Source organism: Lissotriton vulgaris, chromosome 6, assembly GCF_964263255.1.
Source record: "Lissotriton vulgaris chromosome 6, aLisVul1.2, whole genome shotgun sequence".
In the NCBI taxonomy this organism is placed as follows: Eukaryota; Metazoa; Chordata; class Amphibia; order Caudata; family Salamandridae; genus Lissotriton; species Lissotriton vulgaris.
In genome coordinates, this window is record NC_141694.1 from 896808598 (window position 1) to 896830196 (window position 21599).

General features: G+C 43.3%; 1 protein-coding gene across 1 annotated transcript in view; it reads right to left on the minus strand.

Moving 5' to 3' along the window:
• ACOXL (acyl-CoA oxidase like) overlaps nucleotides 1-21599 on the minus strand; it is a 1104726-nt gene that overhangs the window by 296175 nt on the left and 786952 nt on the right. The window contains exon 16 of the mRNA XM_086926889.1: nucleotides 10051-10138. Coding sequence (XP_086783015.1) covers nucleotides 10051-10138 — 88 coding nt within the window. The remainder of the gene's footprint in view (nucleotides 1-10050; nucleotides 10139-21599) is intronic.

The window sequence follows — 21599 nt, forward strand, 5'->3', positions numbered from 1 at the left end:
TGGAGTCCCAGATCCATGATTTGTGCTCAATGGGGTGCGAGTGCAATGGAGCGCAGACACATTTTGTTACTTAGGACTACGAGTCTATCGGCAACCGCAGGACCTCTTTGATGGCAATCTAGGCAGGGCACTAACAGCCATTCGCTCTCCGATGCAATTCTGGAACACACTCCCCCTGGCAGTCACGGGCAGAGTGGCACTGGTGAAAATGGTGGCCTTACCAAGGCCCCTGTACTACTTTGTCAACCTGCCTAACTATGTACCAGCCTCCTTCTTTACCCAGCTAGAACAGACAATTAGGGACTTTATCTGGGGCCCCAACCGGCACAGGGTAGCGATCAAAAAACTATTTTTGCCCACAGATCAGGGGGGTCTAGCGGCTCCTTGCTTTGAGTACTACTACCTCGCGGCTCAACTCTAATGGATAGCCAGATGGTTTGCAGACCGGCAGTGCAGCGACACTGCATCAACCCATCCACCATACACATTGCTACAGATCCTTACGCTCTTCCATCCTGGTACCCGCACACGCCCTCCGGAACCCTTATATGTGAATGTGGCCTATAGGTGTTATGGACGGAGCCTCTACCTAACACGACATGTCACACCTTATGCCCCCGCCCTCCCTTTAGAAGGCACCCCTAGAGGTCCCGGCGGTGTGCACAGCTGCCAACTTGCTCGATTGGCATGAAGCTGGGATACGGACCTTAGGTGATCTCTATCACAAGGGATCACGGATTCCTTATGCAACACTAGCAGCAAACGAGGAACTTCCCGCAGGACAATTCCTCCTACATTGCTCACTGGTGGCCACCCTTACAGAGAAATTGGGAGATCTAGGCACTGAACCACAGATGCACTCACTAACCAATACCTCCATGTCATGGGACGGGCAGACACCTGATACGTTGGTTTGCCGCTTCACTGCGTCATCATGCGGCAATCAACCTAGATCCCCTCCGACGCAAGTGGGAGCATGACTTGGGACGCCAATTCTCAGATAAAACCCAGACACAGATATTGGCCAGCCAGAACCGTATCCCACGAAACATGCGACTTAGGCAAATACAATACTTCATTATGCAGCGTGCATACTTAACGCCAGCTAACATTAACAGATACTTCCATCGAGCCGACTCTGCCTACCCCCGCTGTGCAACTCTTGATGCAGACCTAGTGCACAGGGGCTGTCCCAACATCAGCGCCTACTGTAGAGAAGTGGCAGATGCACTCCATACCTGTACAGAAAGAGAGCTACCCTTTGAGTGGCAAATATATCTGCTTCATGTCTTCCGTAGGACACGCAATACTAAGGTCACCTCCCGGTTCCTAGACCTGGGCATTGCCACTGACAAACGGCTAATTACAAAATGATGGAAAGCGTCAGACCCCCCACAAATACAGGCTTGGAAACGTTCCACCATTGCATGGGCCAGAGCAGAAGGCATAGCGATCAAGCGGGAAGAATTAGTGAGTCTCAGGAAAGTATCTATAGCTGAAAGCTGGGACGCGATCCTGGCAAAACTGCAGCAATCCACAGACCTGCCAACCAAGTCTCTTCAGGCACCTGACCTAAACAGCTAACACCGCACACGCAACCCTCACTCATAGATCACATTTCCGCAACCGATCATGCATCGCAAGCTAAACTATGCTACTTTGTTGCACTAGCGCATCATAACCTTATAGCAATGGCGTTGCTAAGGGGCACCCTCGGAGACATAAATACAGCATTCTACATATTCCAACCTGCGTGAGCATTCCAACCCTACTCCAAGTTTAACACCCCATATACACAGTTATTGCCACAAGAACAGCTCAACCTGTCTGTCTGCACCAAATTGACTATTAAACGTAACCTGCTCCGTAACATGTACAAATACACCAGATGTATTGATTGTGGAAAATACTATACTATAAGCAACCATAAAATAAAATACTGTGTTGAAAACAGCTATTGAAGTCACACTGTTGTATTAATGTATATTGATGTCTAGTGACGCACACCATCTAATGTCGTTACAAACTGCAGAAAAAAATGAATCAACTGCTCATGTATTTGTTTATTAAAATGCTAATAAAAACAGAATAAATAAAAAAAAGAATGGTCTAAGACAGGGCTGTGTATTTGCCCCCTACTCTGTGCTATATACCTGGTTGATCTGCTATCTATTTTGAAGGTGGATTGAAGTGCTAGCCCAAAAATGAATGGGAAATAACTTTCCTGCCTACTGTATGCTGGTGATTTGGTAATCCTCGACCAGACAGAGATGGGATTACAGAGGAAGTTAACAGCTCTTAATGAATATTGTGTGGCTAAGAGACTGATGTTAAATATGGACAAAACTAAAATCTTATGCTTTGGGGAAAAAGTCCAGAGTAGTAACTGGTATCTGGGCCCAACCAAATTGGAAAATGTGAACGAGTACAGATATCTCGGTATCTGGTTTGAAAAGTCTCTAAAATGGGACACTCATTTGGTGGCCCAGAATGCTAAAGTCCATACATAAGTGTATGGGTTAAGAAAATGTAACCGTATCTATGGGGATATGTCTCACAGACCACTGTTGAAAGCATATAATGCAATGATACCCCCACAATTGCAGTACGGAGCTGAAGTCTTCTGCCTAAGTGGGAAGACTAGTTGGGACATCGAGGAAGGGAAATGTCTAAAACCATTGATGTAATTACTGGGTTCCTCTATGATCCAGGCAATCAGATTGGAGCTGTGCTTGATATCATGGAACAAACAGGTGCAAGTGGCCCTTCTAAGATTCTGGAAAAGATTGGGCTCTGAGGAAGTCATGAAAGTATCACAATGGTGCAAGAACAAAACTTTGCATAGTGACCTAAAATGAGCCAAAGAGGTCAGAAAGAAACTGCTCTCTGTTTGTAAAAATCTAAAAGCGAAAATCGACCAGCCGTTCCTCCTAGTAGAAGCAACATATTAGAACACTAGGGAAGGAAGTATCCAGGATAGAAGATTTGGGGTAGCTGAGAAAGAAAGAAGCTGTTCATTTTATGATAAATGGTTGGGAGAATGAAATGTGGTACCCCTTTCTGGATACACTACCCAACCTAGGCCTTGGAGCCAAAGTGCTTGGATGGAGAATAGGTATTAATCATTGTGTACCACATGTGAGTAGAAAATCAGTAATAATACGACCTGATGGCAAATGTTTCTGTGGGTTGGGCACAAAATGTGATAATTTATATAATATAATGGACTGTCAATTTATTTTACCTCAGTGGAAATTGTTTTTATGACCCATCTTTCTAAAATTTGGTGTGACCGAGCGTCTATTAGCGATTAAACTTCTTACAGACCTGCCAAACCTCGATATTGCAATTGCGATTGCAAAATATATGAAGGCGGTAAAAAGGTCCTTCCTGGAAATAGAAATGGTTGGTTGAGAATTAGCTTAGAAGCGAGGATGGTCATTGCTCCAAATAAATTTTTTAGGGTTTAGCATTAGTTTAAAGATATATTTTTAGATACACTTTTATCATTTAGAATATTATGGGTGTTTTTATACATGACGTATTGTGTAAGCTGTAGGATTGAGGCAGGAATTGCTCCTTCCAAGGTGTCGCTGAAATTGTGTATTGCATGTTTTAAATTATTTATTGTAACATGTTTTTATGTTGTTTAAAGACTATGGTCTAAATAAACGTATTTCTTAACTGAAAACAAACAGTCTTGGTAAATCTTCTTCAGAAAATGAGGAATCCAGGGTATGGGGACCCCTTGACGGTGTGCCCAAGTGCACAGCCTCAACGTCTCTAAGGAAAGGAGTTGAGATATTATTCCAGCTCGATTGTTTATGTACCACATATCAGTCGTACTGTCCTTCAACATCTGGACAGATCGATCTTGTGTGGAGGAGAGGAAGGCCTTGAGCACCAGTCGAATTGCCTGCATGTCCAGCAGGTTGATGTGAAGTTTCTGATCTTATGGAGACCAAGGGACTTGATCTCTAGGTCCTTTAGAGGAGCACCCCACTATAGGGTAAAGGCCTCCATTACTCCCATGGCCTTCGTCAGAGGACTGAAAGCCATCTTACGGTGCAGATTCACTGTTTCCCCACCAAACCATATCAGCTGCAGTGCTCATGAGGTTATGATAGAATGCGACAAGTCACCCTGTGTTGGAACCACTGCCAGTGAAGGCATCACTGCAGAGGTCTCATATGGCAATGTCCATGCATTCCTAGGAGAATGCAGGAAGCCATCATATCTAGCAAGAGTAGGACCTTCAAGACTGGAACTCACATGTCCTCCAGAAAGGATGGAATTATCTCCTGGATGTTGACAATTCTCTGATGCCGAGTAAAGGCACGGAGGAAGGTAGTGCCCAGAACTGATCCTATGAACTGGAGTTGCAGACAAGACTTTGGGTGAGATTTGGACCTGCTGACTGAAAAGTCCATTCTGAACACTATCGAAACCGTCACCTGCAGGCGATGCGTCACCACCTTCAGTGAACCAGCTTTGATCAGCCAGTTGTACAGGTACGAGTAGAGCGGTATGTTCGACCTTCTGAGATTAGCCGCAACAACCACCACTACCTTCGTGAAGACTCAAGGAGCTGATGTCAAGCCAAATGGGAGTACCACAAATTGGTAGTACATACAACCCATCGCAAAATGCGAGTACGTCAGATAGGACCGTTGGACTGCAATGTGGAAATATACATCGGGAGGTTGAGTGACACCATCCAGTCTCCAGCTTCCAACACCGGCAACACCTGAGCTAAGGTCAGCATTTTGAAAGTTTCCTTCTTGAGGAAGAAATTCAAGCTGCTGAGGTCCAGGATCAGACGTAGACAGCCCTCCTTGATGGGAACATGGAAATATCCGGAGTAACATCCTGGACCCATTTCAGCTTGTCACTAACTCCACTACTCCTTTCAGGAGAAGTGCGGCAACTTCTTGCTGAAGGATGGAAATATTGCATGGCAGAATAATAAAGTATACAGGAGGGCTAGGGGTTGGAGACTGAAGAAAGTGTAGGTCTTTCTTTGGTCTGAAAGACCCACTGGTCTGAAGTAATGGCCCGTCCAATCCAGTAGGAAGGAGGACACCCATGTCAACCACCCCAGAGACTCAGCATGGGCTTAGAGAAGCAAATTAGACCTGCTTTTCTGGTGGTGAGGAGGAGCAAAAGGAGGATTACACTAGCTGTGTCCCTAGATTGATTGACCAGCAGAATCTAAGATTGCTGGGTTTAGGGGTGGAAGGGCAGAAAAAGGTGAATCTTGTTGAGAACCCTCAAAGGTGCTGAAACTGATGATAGTCCATGGTAGGTTGAGGCTGCTGGGGTCCCAAAGATTAGGCCGTGGCTTTGCTTGCATTAAAGATTTCCAAAGCAGAGTCAGGTTTGTCTACACAGTGTACTTCATTGAGGCGTAGATCCATCAAGATAGCTTGCAAATCCGAGGAGAAGCCAGAGGTTTGAAGCCAGGCATGTAGCCTCGGAGAAACAGAATTGCCCCTGCCATGTGCCACAGAGTTGGAGGTGTCCAGGTCAGGTTTTAAGATGTTACGAAATGCATTTTTTCCATTTCTCACATCCTCCTGCAAGTGGGTCATCGTCCTCTTGGATTCCAAGAGTAACCAGCTGGGCCATGTCCAATAAGGCATGACTTTATCTCACCAAGAGAAAGGTGGCATTGAGGGATTTAAGAGCCATGCTGCCTGCTGAAAATGTTTTTATCCACCACTTTTCCAGATGCTTTGACTCCCTGTCTGCAGGGACCAAAGGGAAGATGCCATCTGACTGTAAAAAGGAGCAGAATGTATCAATAACCAAGATATCTGGTGACAGGTGTGTGAAAAGAAAAAGGTGGATCCCCTGGTATGGGACTGTAGTGTCGTGCCACCAGCTGGTTGACTGCCAGTGCTGAGGTTGACTTCCTCCAGGCTGCTGTGGCCAGGTATAGCAAGACTCGTTAAAGGGCAAAGTGGCTCTGACGTTGGTGGAGCTGGAAGGAGAACCTCGGGTGAGGACATTCATTTTGACATTCGCCATCTAGAGCTCTCGCTCCTGTACTTTAGCAGCTTTCTTACCCACTGTGTGAAAAGTCTTTACTGCTAGGGTGGGAGATTCTGTATGGAACTCTATCTTCATCTTTGGAAGGGGTCTAATCCACTGGCTGACGAAGGGTCTCCCAACTGATAGGTTTGATCTCCCCCACCATCAATACAGAAGGCATATAGATTCAAAGTATCAAAGTCCGATTCAAAAAGGTAATGGGCCTTGTCCCTGGACTCTTCCTCCTCCAAAAGTCTATGAGCCTCTCCCCTGAAACTATTTTGAGGTACAATCTGGAGAAAAGAAGGACGCATCACCAATGGATCTGTATGCACTGCCAGAGGAGGCAGTGTTGGTCGCTTCTGTGGCAAAGCTGACCACAACCTGGATAAATGTGGCACGGTATAGCGGAGTGCCTGAGATAAAAAAGGAGGCGCCAGCACTGGTGCCATAAGAATGGAGGCTCACTACAGTTTGGAATCCCATTTCTACACAAGAAAGGGTTGTTCAACAGACCTGCCTTTCCCATATTAAAAGAACATGAGGGAGTGCTCTAACAATTCATAGCACCTTTGATAAGGACACAAAACAGACAGACTACCCCATACTGCCTCGCCAGAATTTATGACGTATATTTAGTGGTCCTGAGGAAGGTGGTTGTTACATATATTTTTTTACCACTGAAACGTACGTCAACTGTATGTTGGTGTACCCTACCTCACACCAATAAAAATACCCCTGGATTTCATCGAAGATGTATGTGAGATAAGGCTGGTGTATGAATGCCAGTGTATAGTATGAATGTGTTATGAAGTAAAGAGTGAGAGTTGATATGGGGTAACATATGTTAAATTTGGTGATGCAATATAGGCACATTTTATTATAAAATACACTGTATTCTTTGATAAAATTGGGAACTATGTATTTACATCTCTTTGGAGAAAACAAATGAATTTGAAATACAAGATAAGAGAAAAATGCTTATGAATAAAAATAAAAATATATTAATTCTATAAAATTGTGTTGTACATAGCATGGGTTGATGGTCAAGATGTAAGGCATTAAGAGCCATTCCTGCAGAAATACAGGTCAAGTGGGAACTTTCATATACATTTTTACGGAGCCGAACTGTCTTCGAGTCAGAGCCAAAGGCATAAACGTGGTCTTGTCATAAAGTGCATTTGGCCTCGAGTGTGCGCAAGATGGCCTTATGGCCCTGGCAAAATTTATTTATGTATTTATTTATTTTTTCCTGCCAAAATTGCATGCATGGCAAAAAAGAATGCACCAGGTCCGAACCTTGCTTCAGGCACTCCAGGTAAGATGGTGTGGGTGCTGGGAATTCCAGGAATGATGTAGCCCACACCGTTAGAGCTGTGTGCACTACAGGAGGTGCAGGATGTGACTGAGTTGGTTCCGAGTCCTGTGGCTCTCGAAAGGAAGATATGCCATCACCAAAACGACCTACTCTGGCTATGAGGATACCAAAACGACTCAAAATGAAAAAGTTGTTAGGCTGTCTGTATATTTCAGTCTCCTAATGGGCAACCAAAGGAAATTATCTGACAGGATGTGAATTACTGAGGCAGTCATACTGGAACTCCAACCCCATACTTCAGATCTTCATAAACAGGTGCAGGATTTCACGGGCCACGTGTGATTTCTAGAAGGGAGGGTTGAAGCAATTAAAAGGAGATCCAGGCAGAACAACATCTGCATCGTAGGGTTGCCAGAAGGCATGGAGGGCAATAACCCCAATTGTTACATCGAGAACTGGCTCTCCGATTCTGATTCTGTCGCTCACTGCAAACCTTCAGCCTGGTTAACAGTTGAGAAGACTCATTGGGGCCTGGCAGGACCCCCGACTCCTGCTGCACCTTCCACACCTGTGGTTTCCAAAATCCTTAACTATAGAGAACGTGATGTCATCATCCAGAGCGCACGGCAGGAACAACACTTTGAAGTAGGATCTGGAAAAGTGATGACCTTACCTGATTACATGCTGGCTGTACAACAGTGCATACCAAGCTTTGCAGAAGTTAAACGTATACTCTGCACAATGGGTCTCAGCTAAGCCATTCTATTAATGACCAAATTAAAGAATATAGCCAACCAACATTCCTTCTTTTTCACTGAATTTTCGGAGGCTTGGCATTCGGCTGAACAACATGAAGTATCAGATGCAGAATCAGGCTTTGGGACACCAAGACCTCAAAGAGACCCTTCTGGGCAGCAAAGTAGGGGACACTGTATGGACTATAGGATACCAGGCAAACTGTTAGCTAACAGACAACTTCCATATGTGATGACTTTTGTCCATGTTGACCAGGGTGGGTTGATCCAAAGTCGTAACACTTCTTAAAGTATACGACAACTGTTTCAAATAACTGAGATGGCTCCCAAGACTTGGCTAGATGTAGCGGTGTTGTCGGTCGACATGGAGAAAGCATTCAACTCACTCAGTTGTAGATACCTGCACAAGGTGCTGGATTATTTCAGCCTCAACTGGATATTTCATTGATGGATTAGAGTTCTCTATAGCTTGCCGACAGCATGTATACACACTGGCCGGGGGTTTTCAGAACAAAGGTAGGTGAATAGGGAACAATACAGAGACACCCCAACCTCCCCTTTACCTGCTATTGCGATCAAACACTTTGCAGTGCATCTCCTACCGAGTAGCATGGAGTGGGGAATCCTGAATGGAGTCACCCATGATATCGCCTCACCCTATGCTGATGATTTGCTGTTGTATATGCGGAGGGCAAAAGACAATATAGGGGATATGATTAGGTAACTGTACACCTTTGGTAAACATATTAGTATATACCCACTGAGGTGCAGAGCACCATTGGGCTGAGATACTGCCACTCCTCTTGTCCCAATAGGAAATCATCACCTTTAGGTATATTGGAGTCCAGATTTACTACTCAAACTATGATGTATCAGACACAATAATATCAGCAGGGCAGTGAGATTCCTCTGTTCACAGGTGATTTTCTAGCGCTCACTTCCACACACGACTGCCAGCCGAATAGCGCTGTTGAAGATGATAATGGTACCTCGCCTCCTCTATTACTACACTAATATACCATGCATTCTGCCCAGAAAGTGCTTTAAAGAGCAAGATAGCCTCCTATTGGGCCTGATTTGGAAAGGCAGTCACCCCAGGGTGTCCCTTGGGACTCTAAAATGGCACGTAGAGCCGGGTGGGAGGGGGTCCCTGTATTCAAGCTGAATCACCTGGGGGCCCAAATACAGTAGCTAAGTCGTTGATTGGCAAAACGGAATCTCAATGAACTGTCAAATGACACATCGCAGTCAAAGATAACACATCTTGCTCATTGGATCCTACAACTGACAAGACCTCGACTACCACACCTTGACTTTTAATGGTAGCGCAAAATTGTCACTAGAGATCGTTTAATTGCACCAAGAACTCCATTTCCTTTGCCCCCAACATACCTCTAGCAATATTTGATGCTGGAATGACAAGGAGTGGCAGCAGAACTGTGGCACAATAGGAACAGGCAGGCCTAACAACACTAAGAGATTTATTTAAAAATGGATTGACACCCTCCAGCTCTTTACTCAACACAACAGAACTACCCCCTTCCCCCCCCCCCAGGTTCCTTCCTAACACATAGGGCAGAGCTGGCACAAATGAATGGATGGTAATGTTCAATTCAAGAACTAAATGCATATAATATTGCTCCTTCAGTTATGTGAGCAGCAAAGCAGAGAGAATGTGAAAAAGGGTAGGGTGTAAGTGTAGTTCTTTCTTGCGTCCTCCGATTAGTTAGAAAAAACACTGAATATTAACAGAGGAGGGATACGAGTAGTTGTGTTTGAGCATTATTAGTATGGTGCTTAGAGTTCCCAGCTAATATCTCATCTTGTCAGAAGAAACATTTTCAAACGTGCAAAAACAGACACCACTTGGCCAATGTTGTCCCAAACCTTCAAACGTTTGCCAATTGCCTTCATGTTTATTATTTATAAAATACCGTGACTGACCTCTGTGAATATGTGCCAAAGCTAAGGTTGCCACATGATGAAGACATGAGTTCCATGCACTGAAAGATTCTTCCTTCTTAGCCATTATCTAAAATTAAGAAAAAATAATGATTAGAAATCAATATTTCAAACAGATTCTGATATTTGGAGCTGCAACTCTGCTTGTACCAAGATAATAAGTCTTTCGAAAAAAAGATCATCACACAGTGAAAATACTTTTAGCCATGTCATTACAACCTAAAAAATATTGCTAGTACAAAGCACAATGTCAAGTGGCAGCCCTCAGAAAAGCAGCGCACAGCTTCAACTCTATCAAAAGCCTATAGAAAGTGGTTTAAATCAATTCGAATAAATGTATTTGTAACTAATATAAATAGAACATATTTACTTTGCCAATGGTTAACCTGAAATTCTGGAAGAGATGCAGCTTATTGGACCCACAGTAGATAACCCTGGTTTACGGGTAGTGTCATTTAATTTACAGGATCCTTTCATTATTCGGCAACAAGAATAAAAGTTAAACTATTCATTTGGGGAATGCCAGCATCAATTCTATTACCATTGTCTTGCTGAAATAAAACCACAAATACTTTCTTATTCATTCATCAGTTGAGCCTTTGCATATCATAGGTAAGTATTCTGCTCACATTCATACAGTAACCTCAGACTTGAAATCCCACTCTCTTTACTCACACGCTAACCTCATTAGAAGGTAGAACAAGCACTGACATAGCCAGTAGGTCTCGCCTTTGGGGCGGTATAAGTGTTTAGACAGAGCTATTGGCTTTGTTAACGTTTTTAATATGTGTTGTAGAGCATTGTGAATGTTGTGCAGCATGTTGAAAATGTTATAATAAAAAAAGTGGTATTTCTGTCACCTTTTATCTAACCGAAAAAACTTTATATACAACTGAAGTATTGTATTAAAAACCACAATTCAAAAAATGTGTTCTAGTACATTTGTTTATGCAATGTTGTCAATTTTTCCTTGCTTGTTGTAATTAATTTTTGTTATAGTTTTTATTGTTAGGTGTGGGATATATAAACAACGGGAGAGTGGATGTTGTGAAATAGTATTTTAATTAGATAGGAGTAGTGGAGAGTTATTTGTGGAGAATTAATAGATGTCAAATTTTTATGCCAAACTGAAGTGGTGTGGAGTGATGCTGAGGTGGTTGTGAGTAGTGGCGGAGGTGATGCTCAGGTGATCCGGAATGATATTGAGGTGATGCTGAAGTGGTGGTGCGCTGGTTCCGAGGTGGTGCTTATGTGATGTTGAATGATACATAGGGGGTACTAAGTGATGCTGAGGTGGTGCTGAGTGATGTGGTGATGAGTTATGCCGATGTTGTGTAGCTGAACTGGTGCTTATGTGGTGCCAAGCAATGTTGTTTTTGTTCTGAAAAATAAAACAACTGTGGCAGCGTGGGCCTGTTAAGGGTATTAACGTTCCTGGAGATTAACAGAGCCTAAACACTTACGTGTGTTGCACCAATCTTGGGGAGGCGACAGTGGGAGGGGGAGAGGGGAAGAGTGAAGGGGGCGGGTGAGGAACCAGTGAAGGGGGATACATTGCAGCGATAAGAAACAATAGACAGTTTACTGTATAGTCGTCTGTTTGAAGTGTGGGAGGCGTGGTGAGTCTGCCTTCTGTTACAGTGGCGGTACTGGTGTGCTTCCTGTCTGGGAAGCACAGGGGCACAAATGTTGCGGATGATGATTTATAAATGAAAAAATAGTGTAATAAAGGGAAATAATGTCAATGCCAAAGTTGCTAGGAATAATAAAAATGTATAATATTATCATACTATCACAGCAGCTTGAGGCGGAGTAGGCTGTCCCTCGGCCGGGGTGGAGAGGACGAGCCTTGTTAGGAAAGCTGCAAGGTCCAGCGCCTTGGTGCTTCTGTCAGTGCGCTTTATAATCCAGCTTATTGCGGTGGGGTCTGTCCCTCAAAGGGGACGCGTCTTGTATGAAAAGCTGCGAGGTCCAGTGAGTTCACAAATGCTAACATCGGAGTTCATTAAACGAGAGAGGGCGGACGTGGTGCGTTTCTCACACAAGAACCGCGAGGGCAACTTTGTGGCTTCTCGGCACTGTCTAAGCTAACTTCAACTAAAGCGGAAGATTCATGGTGCAACGCAAGTCCTGACGATGGTCTTTTGGAATGACTTTATGAGACCGAAACGTCGACGCTATTGACGCTTTTTTGTATATATTGCCTCTACTTGAATAAATGACAAGCAATGAAAAATGTTGTAAATAAATGTATATATGGCTGATCTGTAAATACTGTCCATATAACGTCTAAAAAGTGTCATAAAAAACGTACTGCACATGTTGAGAAAAATGCAGTACAATTTCTGTTGCCTTACATGAATGGATATGTGGATCAATATCTGTACAATATAAAAAAGTATATGTTTGAAAAGAAAAATTGATACATAAAAAGAAAATATATTTTTGATACAAATGTCTCCTGAGCCTTATGATTTCATGTTCACTGTTGTGACAAATTATAAATGATAAAGCATTGTTAAATTATTCCTTTAGGAACACTTGCTGATTTGTTATTGATTATACCCAGTTCCTTGGGACTATTGGGTTGCCCTATTGTTGTCTTAAACATCGGAAACCTGGGCATTTGTGTGTGAAATTTGTTTATTAAACAGATAACGAGAGAACCACATGGGTGCTATGGAAGGGGCACGTGCAATGGGCTGAAGGAAACACACACCACAGCTGTGCACTGTGCAGTGGAGTGAAAGGAAGTATGCACCACAGCTATGCAATGTGCAATAAGGTGAAAGGAAGCACGCACCACAGCTGTGCACTTGGGTGAAAGGAGGCACACACCACAAATCTGCACTGTGCAGTGTTGTGGAAGGAAGGACGCGCCACTGCTGTGCAGTGTGAGGTGATAGGAAGCAGTCGCCACAGCTGTGCACTGTGCACTGGGAGGAAAGGAAGCACGCACCACAGCTGTGCACTGTGCAGGGATGTCAAAGGTAGAACGCACCACAGTTGCGCAGAGGTGTGAAAGGAAGCGCGCACCACAGTGCTGAAAAAACGTGAATGTTAAAAGGTGCAGTTAATTTTTAAGCTGTTTACTGTGCAATAGGGGAAAGGAAGTGCGCACCACAGCTGTGCACTTTGCAGAGATGTCAAAGGTAGCATGCACCACAGCTGTGCAGAGGTGTGAGAGGAAGCGTGCACCAAGGTGCTGAAACAACGTGAACGTTAAAAGGTGTGGTCAATTTTTAAGCTGTGTACTGTGCAATGGGGGAAAGGTAGCCTGCACCACAGCTGTACACTGTGCAGAGATGTGAAAGGTAGCACGCACCACAGCTAAGCAGAGTCATTATTTAGCAGTCGGTGCCAGGAAGCATGCACAAAAAGCAAGTGCTAATAATTAAATGCCCATGTGCGCACCGGCAGACACTGGCTCAAATTAAGTCCCCAGCAAGGGCCTGCTTTACGCCCCTGGATCGAGCGAGCACCAAAAGCAATGTGGGGAAAGAAAACACGCAGAACAGCTGTGCACTATGCAGAGATGTCAAAGGTAGCATGCACCACAGCTGCGCAGAGGAGTGAAAGGAAACGCGCACCACAGTGATGAAAAAACGCTAGTGTTAAAAGGTGCAGTCAATTTTTAAGATGGTACCAAAAAAGAGGCAACTATAGAGGCCAACTACAGAGTACATAAAATGTCTTGACAATAACAAACTAATACAAAGATAACGGTGCAGGAAGAGAGTGCTGAAATAGATGAATTGCGAGAGCTGGAAAAAGATGGCGCACTCTTGTGGCAGTGGGGTCTGTCCCTTGGCCGGGGTGGAGAGGATGCGCCTTGTCAGTATCTTATTGTCATGAGTGCGAGTGCTGGAAAAGAAGCGCGTACTCTTGTGGCGGTGGGGTCTGTCCCTTGACCGGGGTAGAGGGGACGTGCCTTGTAAAGAAAGCTGCAAGGTCTTGAAATGAAACAGGATCCACAACAGATGGCACGCTGCGCGCCGCTGCTCACTCCTGACAGTTAAACACTGTGGGAATAAACCTTTTCAGAAAAGGTGAGACATGCACCCGCCTTTGGCCAATTGCGTGCTTTCATTTTTGAAAGCCACATGCAAAGGCCAATAGCATGTGTGGAAAATCCGATCAAACACCACACGCACAAATTTGCAGAAAGTCTGAAGTGAATCCAAGAGGCCTTTTCCTAGAGCAGCGCATGCACGCTGCCCTAGGCTTGACCTAAAAATTGACGTATAGTACAGAAAAGCAGACACCTATCTGGAAAAAAAGACTATTATCCTACCACTGTATACTCTTGAAATAGTATTTTACGTTCTGCTAGCGATTGCAGACCCTTTTCCCATTTCGTGCTTCACATGTGTGTTGGACTACCAGAGATATCTTGAGCAAGGCCTGCGCATTTATGAATATGTGCCTGATTTAGAGTTTGGTGGATGGGTCACTCCATCACAAATGTGACGGACAGCCTGTCCACAGTATTATAAGTGCAATTAGATATAATGCACTTGTAATAGGGCGAACAGGATGTCCGTCAAGTTTGTTACGGGATAACCTGCCCGCTGAACTCAAAATCAGACCTTAAGATTCCCATTTCTAGTTTGGTTTTAATTCTTAATGGAAGGCAAGTCCCTTCCATCTTGATAAAGTAATTACAACTAAAATACTGATAAAATGAATCTATCCATAGGCTCAGTGTGAGTGCCAAGAGCATAAAACAGGCTGTCAGGTAGAGCAAGGTACTAATAATAGAAAATGTAAAGGGTGACTGATTATGCTAAGATGAGAGACTGCAAGATCATAATAATGTCTGGTGACTTAGGAACACAATGCTGGAAAAAGATGAGACCATGCCAAATTCCTCCAATCTCATCCCCTTTTTTCAATGGATACAGAAAAGGGGAAGCAGGGAACCAGATGTCAAGGAAGATAAACATTCAAGAATCAGATAATTGGCTAAAAATGCAAAGAAGTCAAATAATATTGCAACAACTGCATTGACTGGGTCAGCAACTGGCTCTAATTGGTCATAACTAAAAGGACCATGTTAAAATCTAAAAAACAAAAATTCAAGAGTCTCATAACATTTGAATCATTAACCAAAAAGCTGTACAATATCATGGAAGCAGCATTTCATAGTTTATCTATGTCACTGAGGTAGCAAATAATCCGGATTTAAGGCTCAAGCAACTCACCAGTCTTCAAATATAATATTGTCCATAACTTTGTGCACCATGAAGCAAGGCAAAGGCGCACATCTCATACAAAATAGATCAACTACTGATTTAATTTCAATCATCAGTCATGGTATGTACTGCCTTGCCAGTAAGAAAGGTTGGCCATGACTCAATCCTCTTATGGAAAATGTTAAATGTAACTCACGTGGCTTTACACAATAGGCTCAATTTATTTGTGCTTCCATAAAGGCACAATCTTGAAGCCATAGTTGTGTTAGCCGCCGCACAACAAAAGAGGAAGCACAAATCATAAAAAGTTAAAGTAACGAACACGTGGTTTACCCCCCCAAAAAAAGAAAAACAGCTACTCGTCGCATAGAATACCAGCAGTGCAAATAAAGTGAGTAATGTAAAAGCCCATAGATGCTTCTATGCATCTCCAAATAACAATGAGAAAAGTAAACCCCTAATTGAAATAAATGGATAAATGAAATGGCCAACCAATTCTGTGCCAACGGTCTTAGAAGGAGATTTTCTTTTGCTTCACTGCACTACAAAGCCCTCTCAATTCATAAAAAAAGACTTAGAAAATCCAAGATTTAAGTACCAGCAATTACAACCCATTTGTATGGTGACTTGGAAATGACCACACTGCCGAATGCATCTTTCTGACAGATTAGAAATCCCAAAGCCATTCTATCATAGAGTCAGAGAATGGGATTTAAGGAGACAATATCACTCACCCCATTTGACAACAAAAGGTTCAAATGGGTCATTAATCTAACATACCATTTAGCATCACATTATGAATCCCAAAACAAAGAGCAATTCATAGTAAGATTATTTTAAACTACGCAGTGTGTGTCCCTAATCATGGAGGACGTATGCACGAGGATGTCAGTAGTGGTCATTGACCATTGTTAATAGGGCCACATTTAGATAATCCTGTGGGGAACCTCAACCAACAAAACTGATATATGAACTCTATCGCACTCAGACTACCATCATGTTAGTTCCGTCTAGAGTTCCTCAAAAGATGAATGAGGCTGCTCTTCTCCACCCCATAGAGGGGTAGAAACAACAAAAATAGCTTAGACCACAGAAAATAATGGGTCTTTTTTTCTACTTGAATTTAATAAAGTTAACCCTATTTTGAGAACCAATGTCATGGTAGGGCAAGTCTGTTCTGTAGAGGAGTATTTCTAAAGGATTACCTAATTAAGACTATTAAAAACAATGATCACTGATCACTCACTACCCCTTCTCATGTGTACAGCCATCAAAATCATCATAAAGTAGTACACCATGGTGTGAAATACTCTAAATACTTTGGGATTCGAAGTGTGATGCCAAGACGATATGTGGGACTGATGCTTCGTTTGAACTTTTAATTGTTAGTTGGGAGAGAGAGAGAGCACAATACCCAACTTGCACAAGGCATACATGTGCTAATTAGCTATCTCAATATGCACCCACATCTCAATTCCAAGCAGGTTGAGAGCCACCAATTATCACAGAATTTCAAAAGCGCACATACTTCTGGACTACCAAGTGTTCTCTACAATAAGTCTAAATCAAACTAAAGAACAAGTTACTTACCTTTGGTAACATTCTTTCCAGTGGATACTCCATCTAACTGCAGGTACCTCAACTTTAGAATCATAACCAGGTGCTAGACTGGATCTCAACACTTTCATAGCTGTTTTTCTCATGCACTGCAAGGTGGCACAGTGTGGCTCCACATTGTCCTCATTCCACCCTCTAAATGACAGAGCAGAGCCACATATAAGCACCACTCCTTCCCACTGACATCAGTTTCTTGCTTTACTCTTTCCACACCCTCAGACGCAGGGCACAAAACAATATTCAGTCGGGTCGAGTGTGCAGATATTTAATTTGGTGCATTTTTTAGATACTGGAAACAGCCCATTCCACATACCAGGGAGGTGGGGGCATTGAGGAATCTACAAATAGACAGAATTTACACCAGGCAGTTACCTACGGTAAGTAACTTGTTCTTCTGATGGATAATTCTAGTCACATATTCCTATCCTTTAGAATACATACCAACGCAGTACCTCCTGAAGGTGGATGGTCTGTAGATTGGGCTCAGACCAAGAAATCCTGTGGGGTCAAATAGGCAAACTGTCCTTCACCTTGGACCTGACGGTCAAGGCAGTAGTGCTTCGCAAACATGTGCACCAGTGTCCACGCCGCAGCTTGGCAGTTGTCAAGAACAGTAACAACAAAAGGTGGAGTTAGGGTGCTAGGGAATCTGGTTTATAGACCTGCGAGGAGAAATTTCCCATTAAACATGATAAACCACACACTATCACCTCGGGTCTAAGACACTCACTATAGGGGCCTATAGTAGGCAAAAAGGGGGTGTGAACTATGTCCAAACTCTCTCATTAAACATTATTTACAATGTAGCCTAAAACAACTTTTCTTTTCTAACACTGTATATAGTAGCAGCCGCAAATGCAATATTCTATTACTTTTTGGTCCTGAAGAAAGCCACAGATACAGACTCCTGATCAAATGGCTGAAACATGTTGACCTTTTTTCAATAGTAGTTATAAATCCATACTACTTATTGAATTGCTTTTTAATCCTGCCAGGGAGAGCACATGAATAAAATTAGTTTTGTGCATCAATCTAGGCAGGTTTAACATACACTATATTTTTCATCACATCACTCCTTTTTGCGCTGCACCCTCACTACACCATAAGCCTCACATATGGGATTTTAGCATCCTATCCCCGTAGTTATGAACTAATGAAAACATCTCTGAGCTCCTTCCTCACAGTGAAGAATTTGTAGCTCCCAGTAGGACTAGGTTTTCCGACTGGTAAGGAGGAACCCATATGATGAAGCATGTCACCCTTGGGTGAGTGAGGGTTCCAGTCCTTAAGGGATAAATACCCCCACCTTTATTGTTTTAGGCTACACTGTAAATAATGTTTAATTAGAGAGTTTGGACATAGATCACACCCCCTTTTTGCCTACGATAGACCCCTATAGTGGGTGTGTTAGACCCGAGGTGTGTTGTTTATTAAGTTGTCAAGAACAGCCATTCTGTGTGCCAACACAATGATAGCAGCCTTATTCCTGGTGAAATTGGAGCTCATAAAGTATGGAGGCTGCTTTTTGGCCAATGCACAGCAGAGCTTAATGAGGAGGACTATCGTCCTCAACAATGTCCTTTTCTGCTCAGTGTTTGCTTTTTAATTGCCCCGGAGAAACTCACAAAATAATGATTGTCCACCCTGTGATCCTCAGTATCAGCTATGTAAGAGCTTAAGGCTCTTTTGGGGTCTAGCTGTTGGAGTCTCTCCTCTTTTGAGTGGTAAGGTGACGCAAAGAATGATGGGAGGGTTACGGACTGACCAATGTAAAAAGAAGTGATGACTTGTGGCAAAAAGGCTACCCTGTTTCTCAACACCAGTTTCTCTAGGAAGAAGGTGGTGTAATGTGGATGCACTGAGAGCCTGGAGTTCACACTACAAGCTGAAATAATCGCACGGAGGAAAGCATTTCAGCGAGTCAGAAAACACAATAAGCAGCTGTGCATTGCCTAAAAAGGGGGTGCGTCTGAGGAATGTCAGAACCAAATTAGGATCTGGCTGTGGCATCACAAATGGTTTGGGAGAGAACTTATGTCAAGCCTTTAATAAAATGAACAAAAACAGGTGATTTAAACAAGAATGGTAGCTTGGGCAAACACAAAAATGACAACTAACCTTTAACAGTGCCCATTAGAAGACTTTTCTGTGCTAAATACAAAGTAAACAGTAAAATTTTCAATAATTTAGCTTGAAAGGGGTCTGTGTTGTGGACTCCATACTAGGACATAAATTTGTCCCAGAGCTTGGCATAAATGGACTTTGTAGAAGGACACCAGGCGCGAGGATGATATCCAAAACCTCAGGTGGTAGATTGAACGCAGTCAACTACAACCCCTCAATCTCCACACATCGAGGTTTAGATTGCACAGGTTCAGGTGTTGAATCAATCCACTGCTTCTGCAACAGAAGATTCTCTTGAAGCAGTAGCCTGATCGAAGGTCAGATGCTCTTGCCCAAAAAGTCCCAAGCATCTCACTCTCCTTGTTCAATTCGAAGCCACTAAGATGACAAAGGCCTGGTCGTTCCTGATCTTTGTTCAGAACTCTCTACAGTAGAGGCAGAGGTGGAAAGGAGTGCAGGAGTCTTGTGCTCGACTCTAGTCTGAATGCATCTCGTATTGAGAGCTCTCTTAGGAACTCCAAAGTCCAGCAGAGTTGATACTGCACATTCCAGATTGTGGCAGAAAGATCCAACCATAGCTTTCGTCAGAAGCTACCCTGCACCACTTCAGGGTAAAATCACCATTCATAATCAAGCCAAAGCCAGAGAAGCAAAGCCTCTTGGCACAGAAACTAGGACCCCACTGACCCCTGCTTGTTGAAGAACCACATGGCTATGGTGTTGGTCGTTAGAACCTGCACCAGCCTCCCCTTAATGATTGACAGGATAGCCTTCAATACCAGATGAATGGCCTGCAACTCCAACAGATTGATGTGGAGCCAGGATACCGCCGTAGACCCGAACCCTCTATTCCCCACAACTCAAAGATAACCTCACTAACCCAGCTATGATGCATCCGTCACAGCCGTCAAGTATGGATGTGGAAGGGAGAGGGGTCTGTTGCTGGTCAAGTTGAAGATGAGCTGCCACCACTGCAGATATTGTGCAGTCTCTTCGGAAACCTGGATGACATCTAATAGATTTCCTTGGTGCTGGGCCCACTCAGACTTCAAATCCCACCGCAAAAACTGCATATGCCACCTGACAAAGTATACAAGCAGGATGCAGGAAGCCAATTGGTCAAGAAGCCTCAGAACTGCTCTCACTGAGATCCAGGGTGGAGGCTGAAACATCATGGTCCAAATGTCCTGGACTCTTTGCATCAGAGGAAAAACCTTGAAGTGCACTGTGTCTAAGACAGGTCTTACAAAAAGTTGTCTTTGAGAATTGATCAAGTGTGACTTAGGCTTATTAACTGATTGTTGCATGCCCGCCTTCAACAGCCAGTCATTAAGGTAGAGGAAACTTGTTATCCCAAACCTACGAAGATGTGCAGCAACCACCACCTTTGTTGTAGAGATTACATTTAGTCTCCATTTTAGCTTTACTTTTTAACTTTGCATCTTTTTCTAATGATGGTTTGCACATGTTTTCCCCTAGTACTAGAAAGTGCCATGCACACATTTATTCCTGGTAGACATTGGCACCCAATAGTCTGGACAATTAGTTCCAAGGTCACACATTAGAACATGATGCCCTTGTTTTATTTTTATGCTCGTAGGAGATGACTTTTTTCTCCAGACTAACTAAAGCTGTTGGTCTGCGCCTTTGGCACAGTATGATAAGGATAGTGTTTTATTATTTAAAGAGCGGCCATGCTGAATTCAGCAATCAACACTTCACACCTGAGTTATATTGGAAGCTGCTGTGACTGCAATGCAGCTCTGCAGGCCCTACCTTCATCCTGACGAAGAAGATACCCGCGCAAGCAGAAGTGTGTAGGCCTGCACACTCAGACAGGTGCATTCGTTAATGCACTGATGCCGGCTTCCTGGCACATCGTACCAAGGTATGAAGTTAGATCATTCCAACAGGTCTGGCAGACGGGTACTCCAGACATGCTCTCGCTAGTGTAGAGTTATTAGTGAAAGATAGGAGTAACATTAAGAACAATTAACATGGTTCAATTGTTCGTGCTTTTCACTATTCTAATAATGCTTATAACAATGATGTGCCTCATTTGTCTCATAATTGCACTTCATGTTTTATTTACAAGGATGAGCTCTTTTCAATAAACATTTGAAAATGTATTATCGTATCTTTTCTGTGTGACACCTTGGGTATGCAAAATTGACAAAGGAAAGGGTTAGATCTGTTTCCACAAATTCCTTGGGAATCAAAGTGGTCATGTTCAAGGTTACCAACAAACATCACACAATAGAGCAGACCAGGTCTGAAAATGGTGTGTGACTATACCGGACTGCGATACAGTTGGATGCCTGTGTAAGGAAAGTGCCGTTGAAGACAAAATGCTATTAAACACATAATGTTGTTGAAAACACAGAGGCTTGGACGATTATATAGTCACACACCATTTTCAGACCTGGTCTGCTCTATTGTGTATTGTATCTTGTGAGTAGGGGTTTGAGCAGACAGGTCATTAAATATTCCCCTTGACCCCCCACACTTATTGTATTTTCTAGTATTTGAGCAACTTCTTAGTTGTGGGTCTTTGTTAGGATGCGAACGAATCTCCGTTTGCACCAATAGCTCACC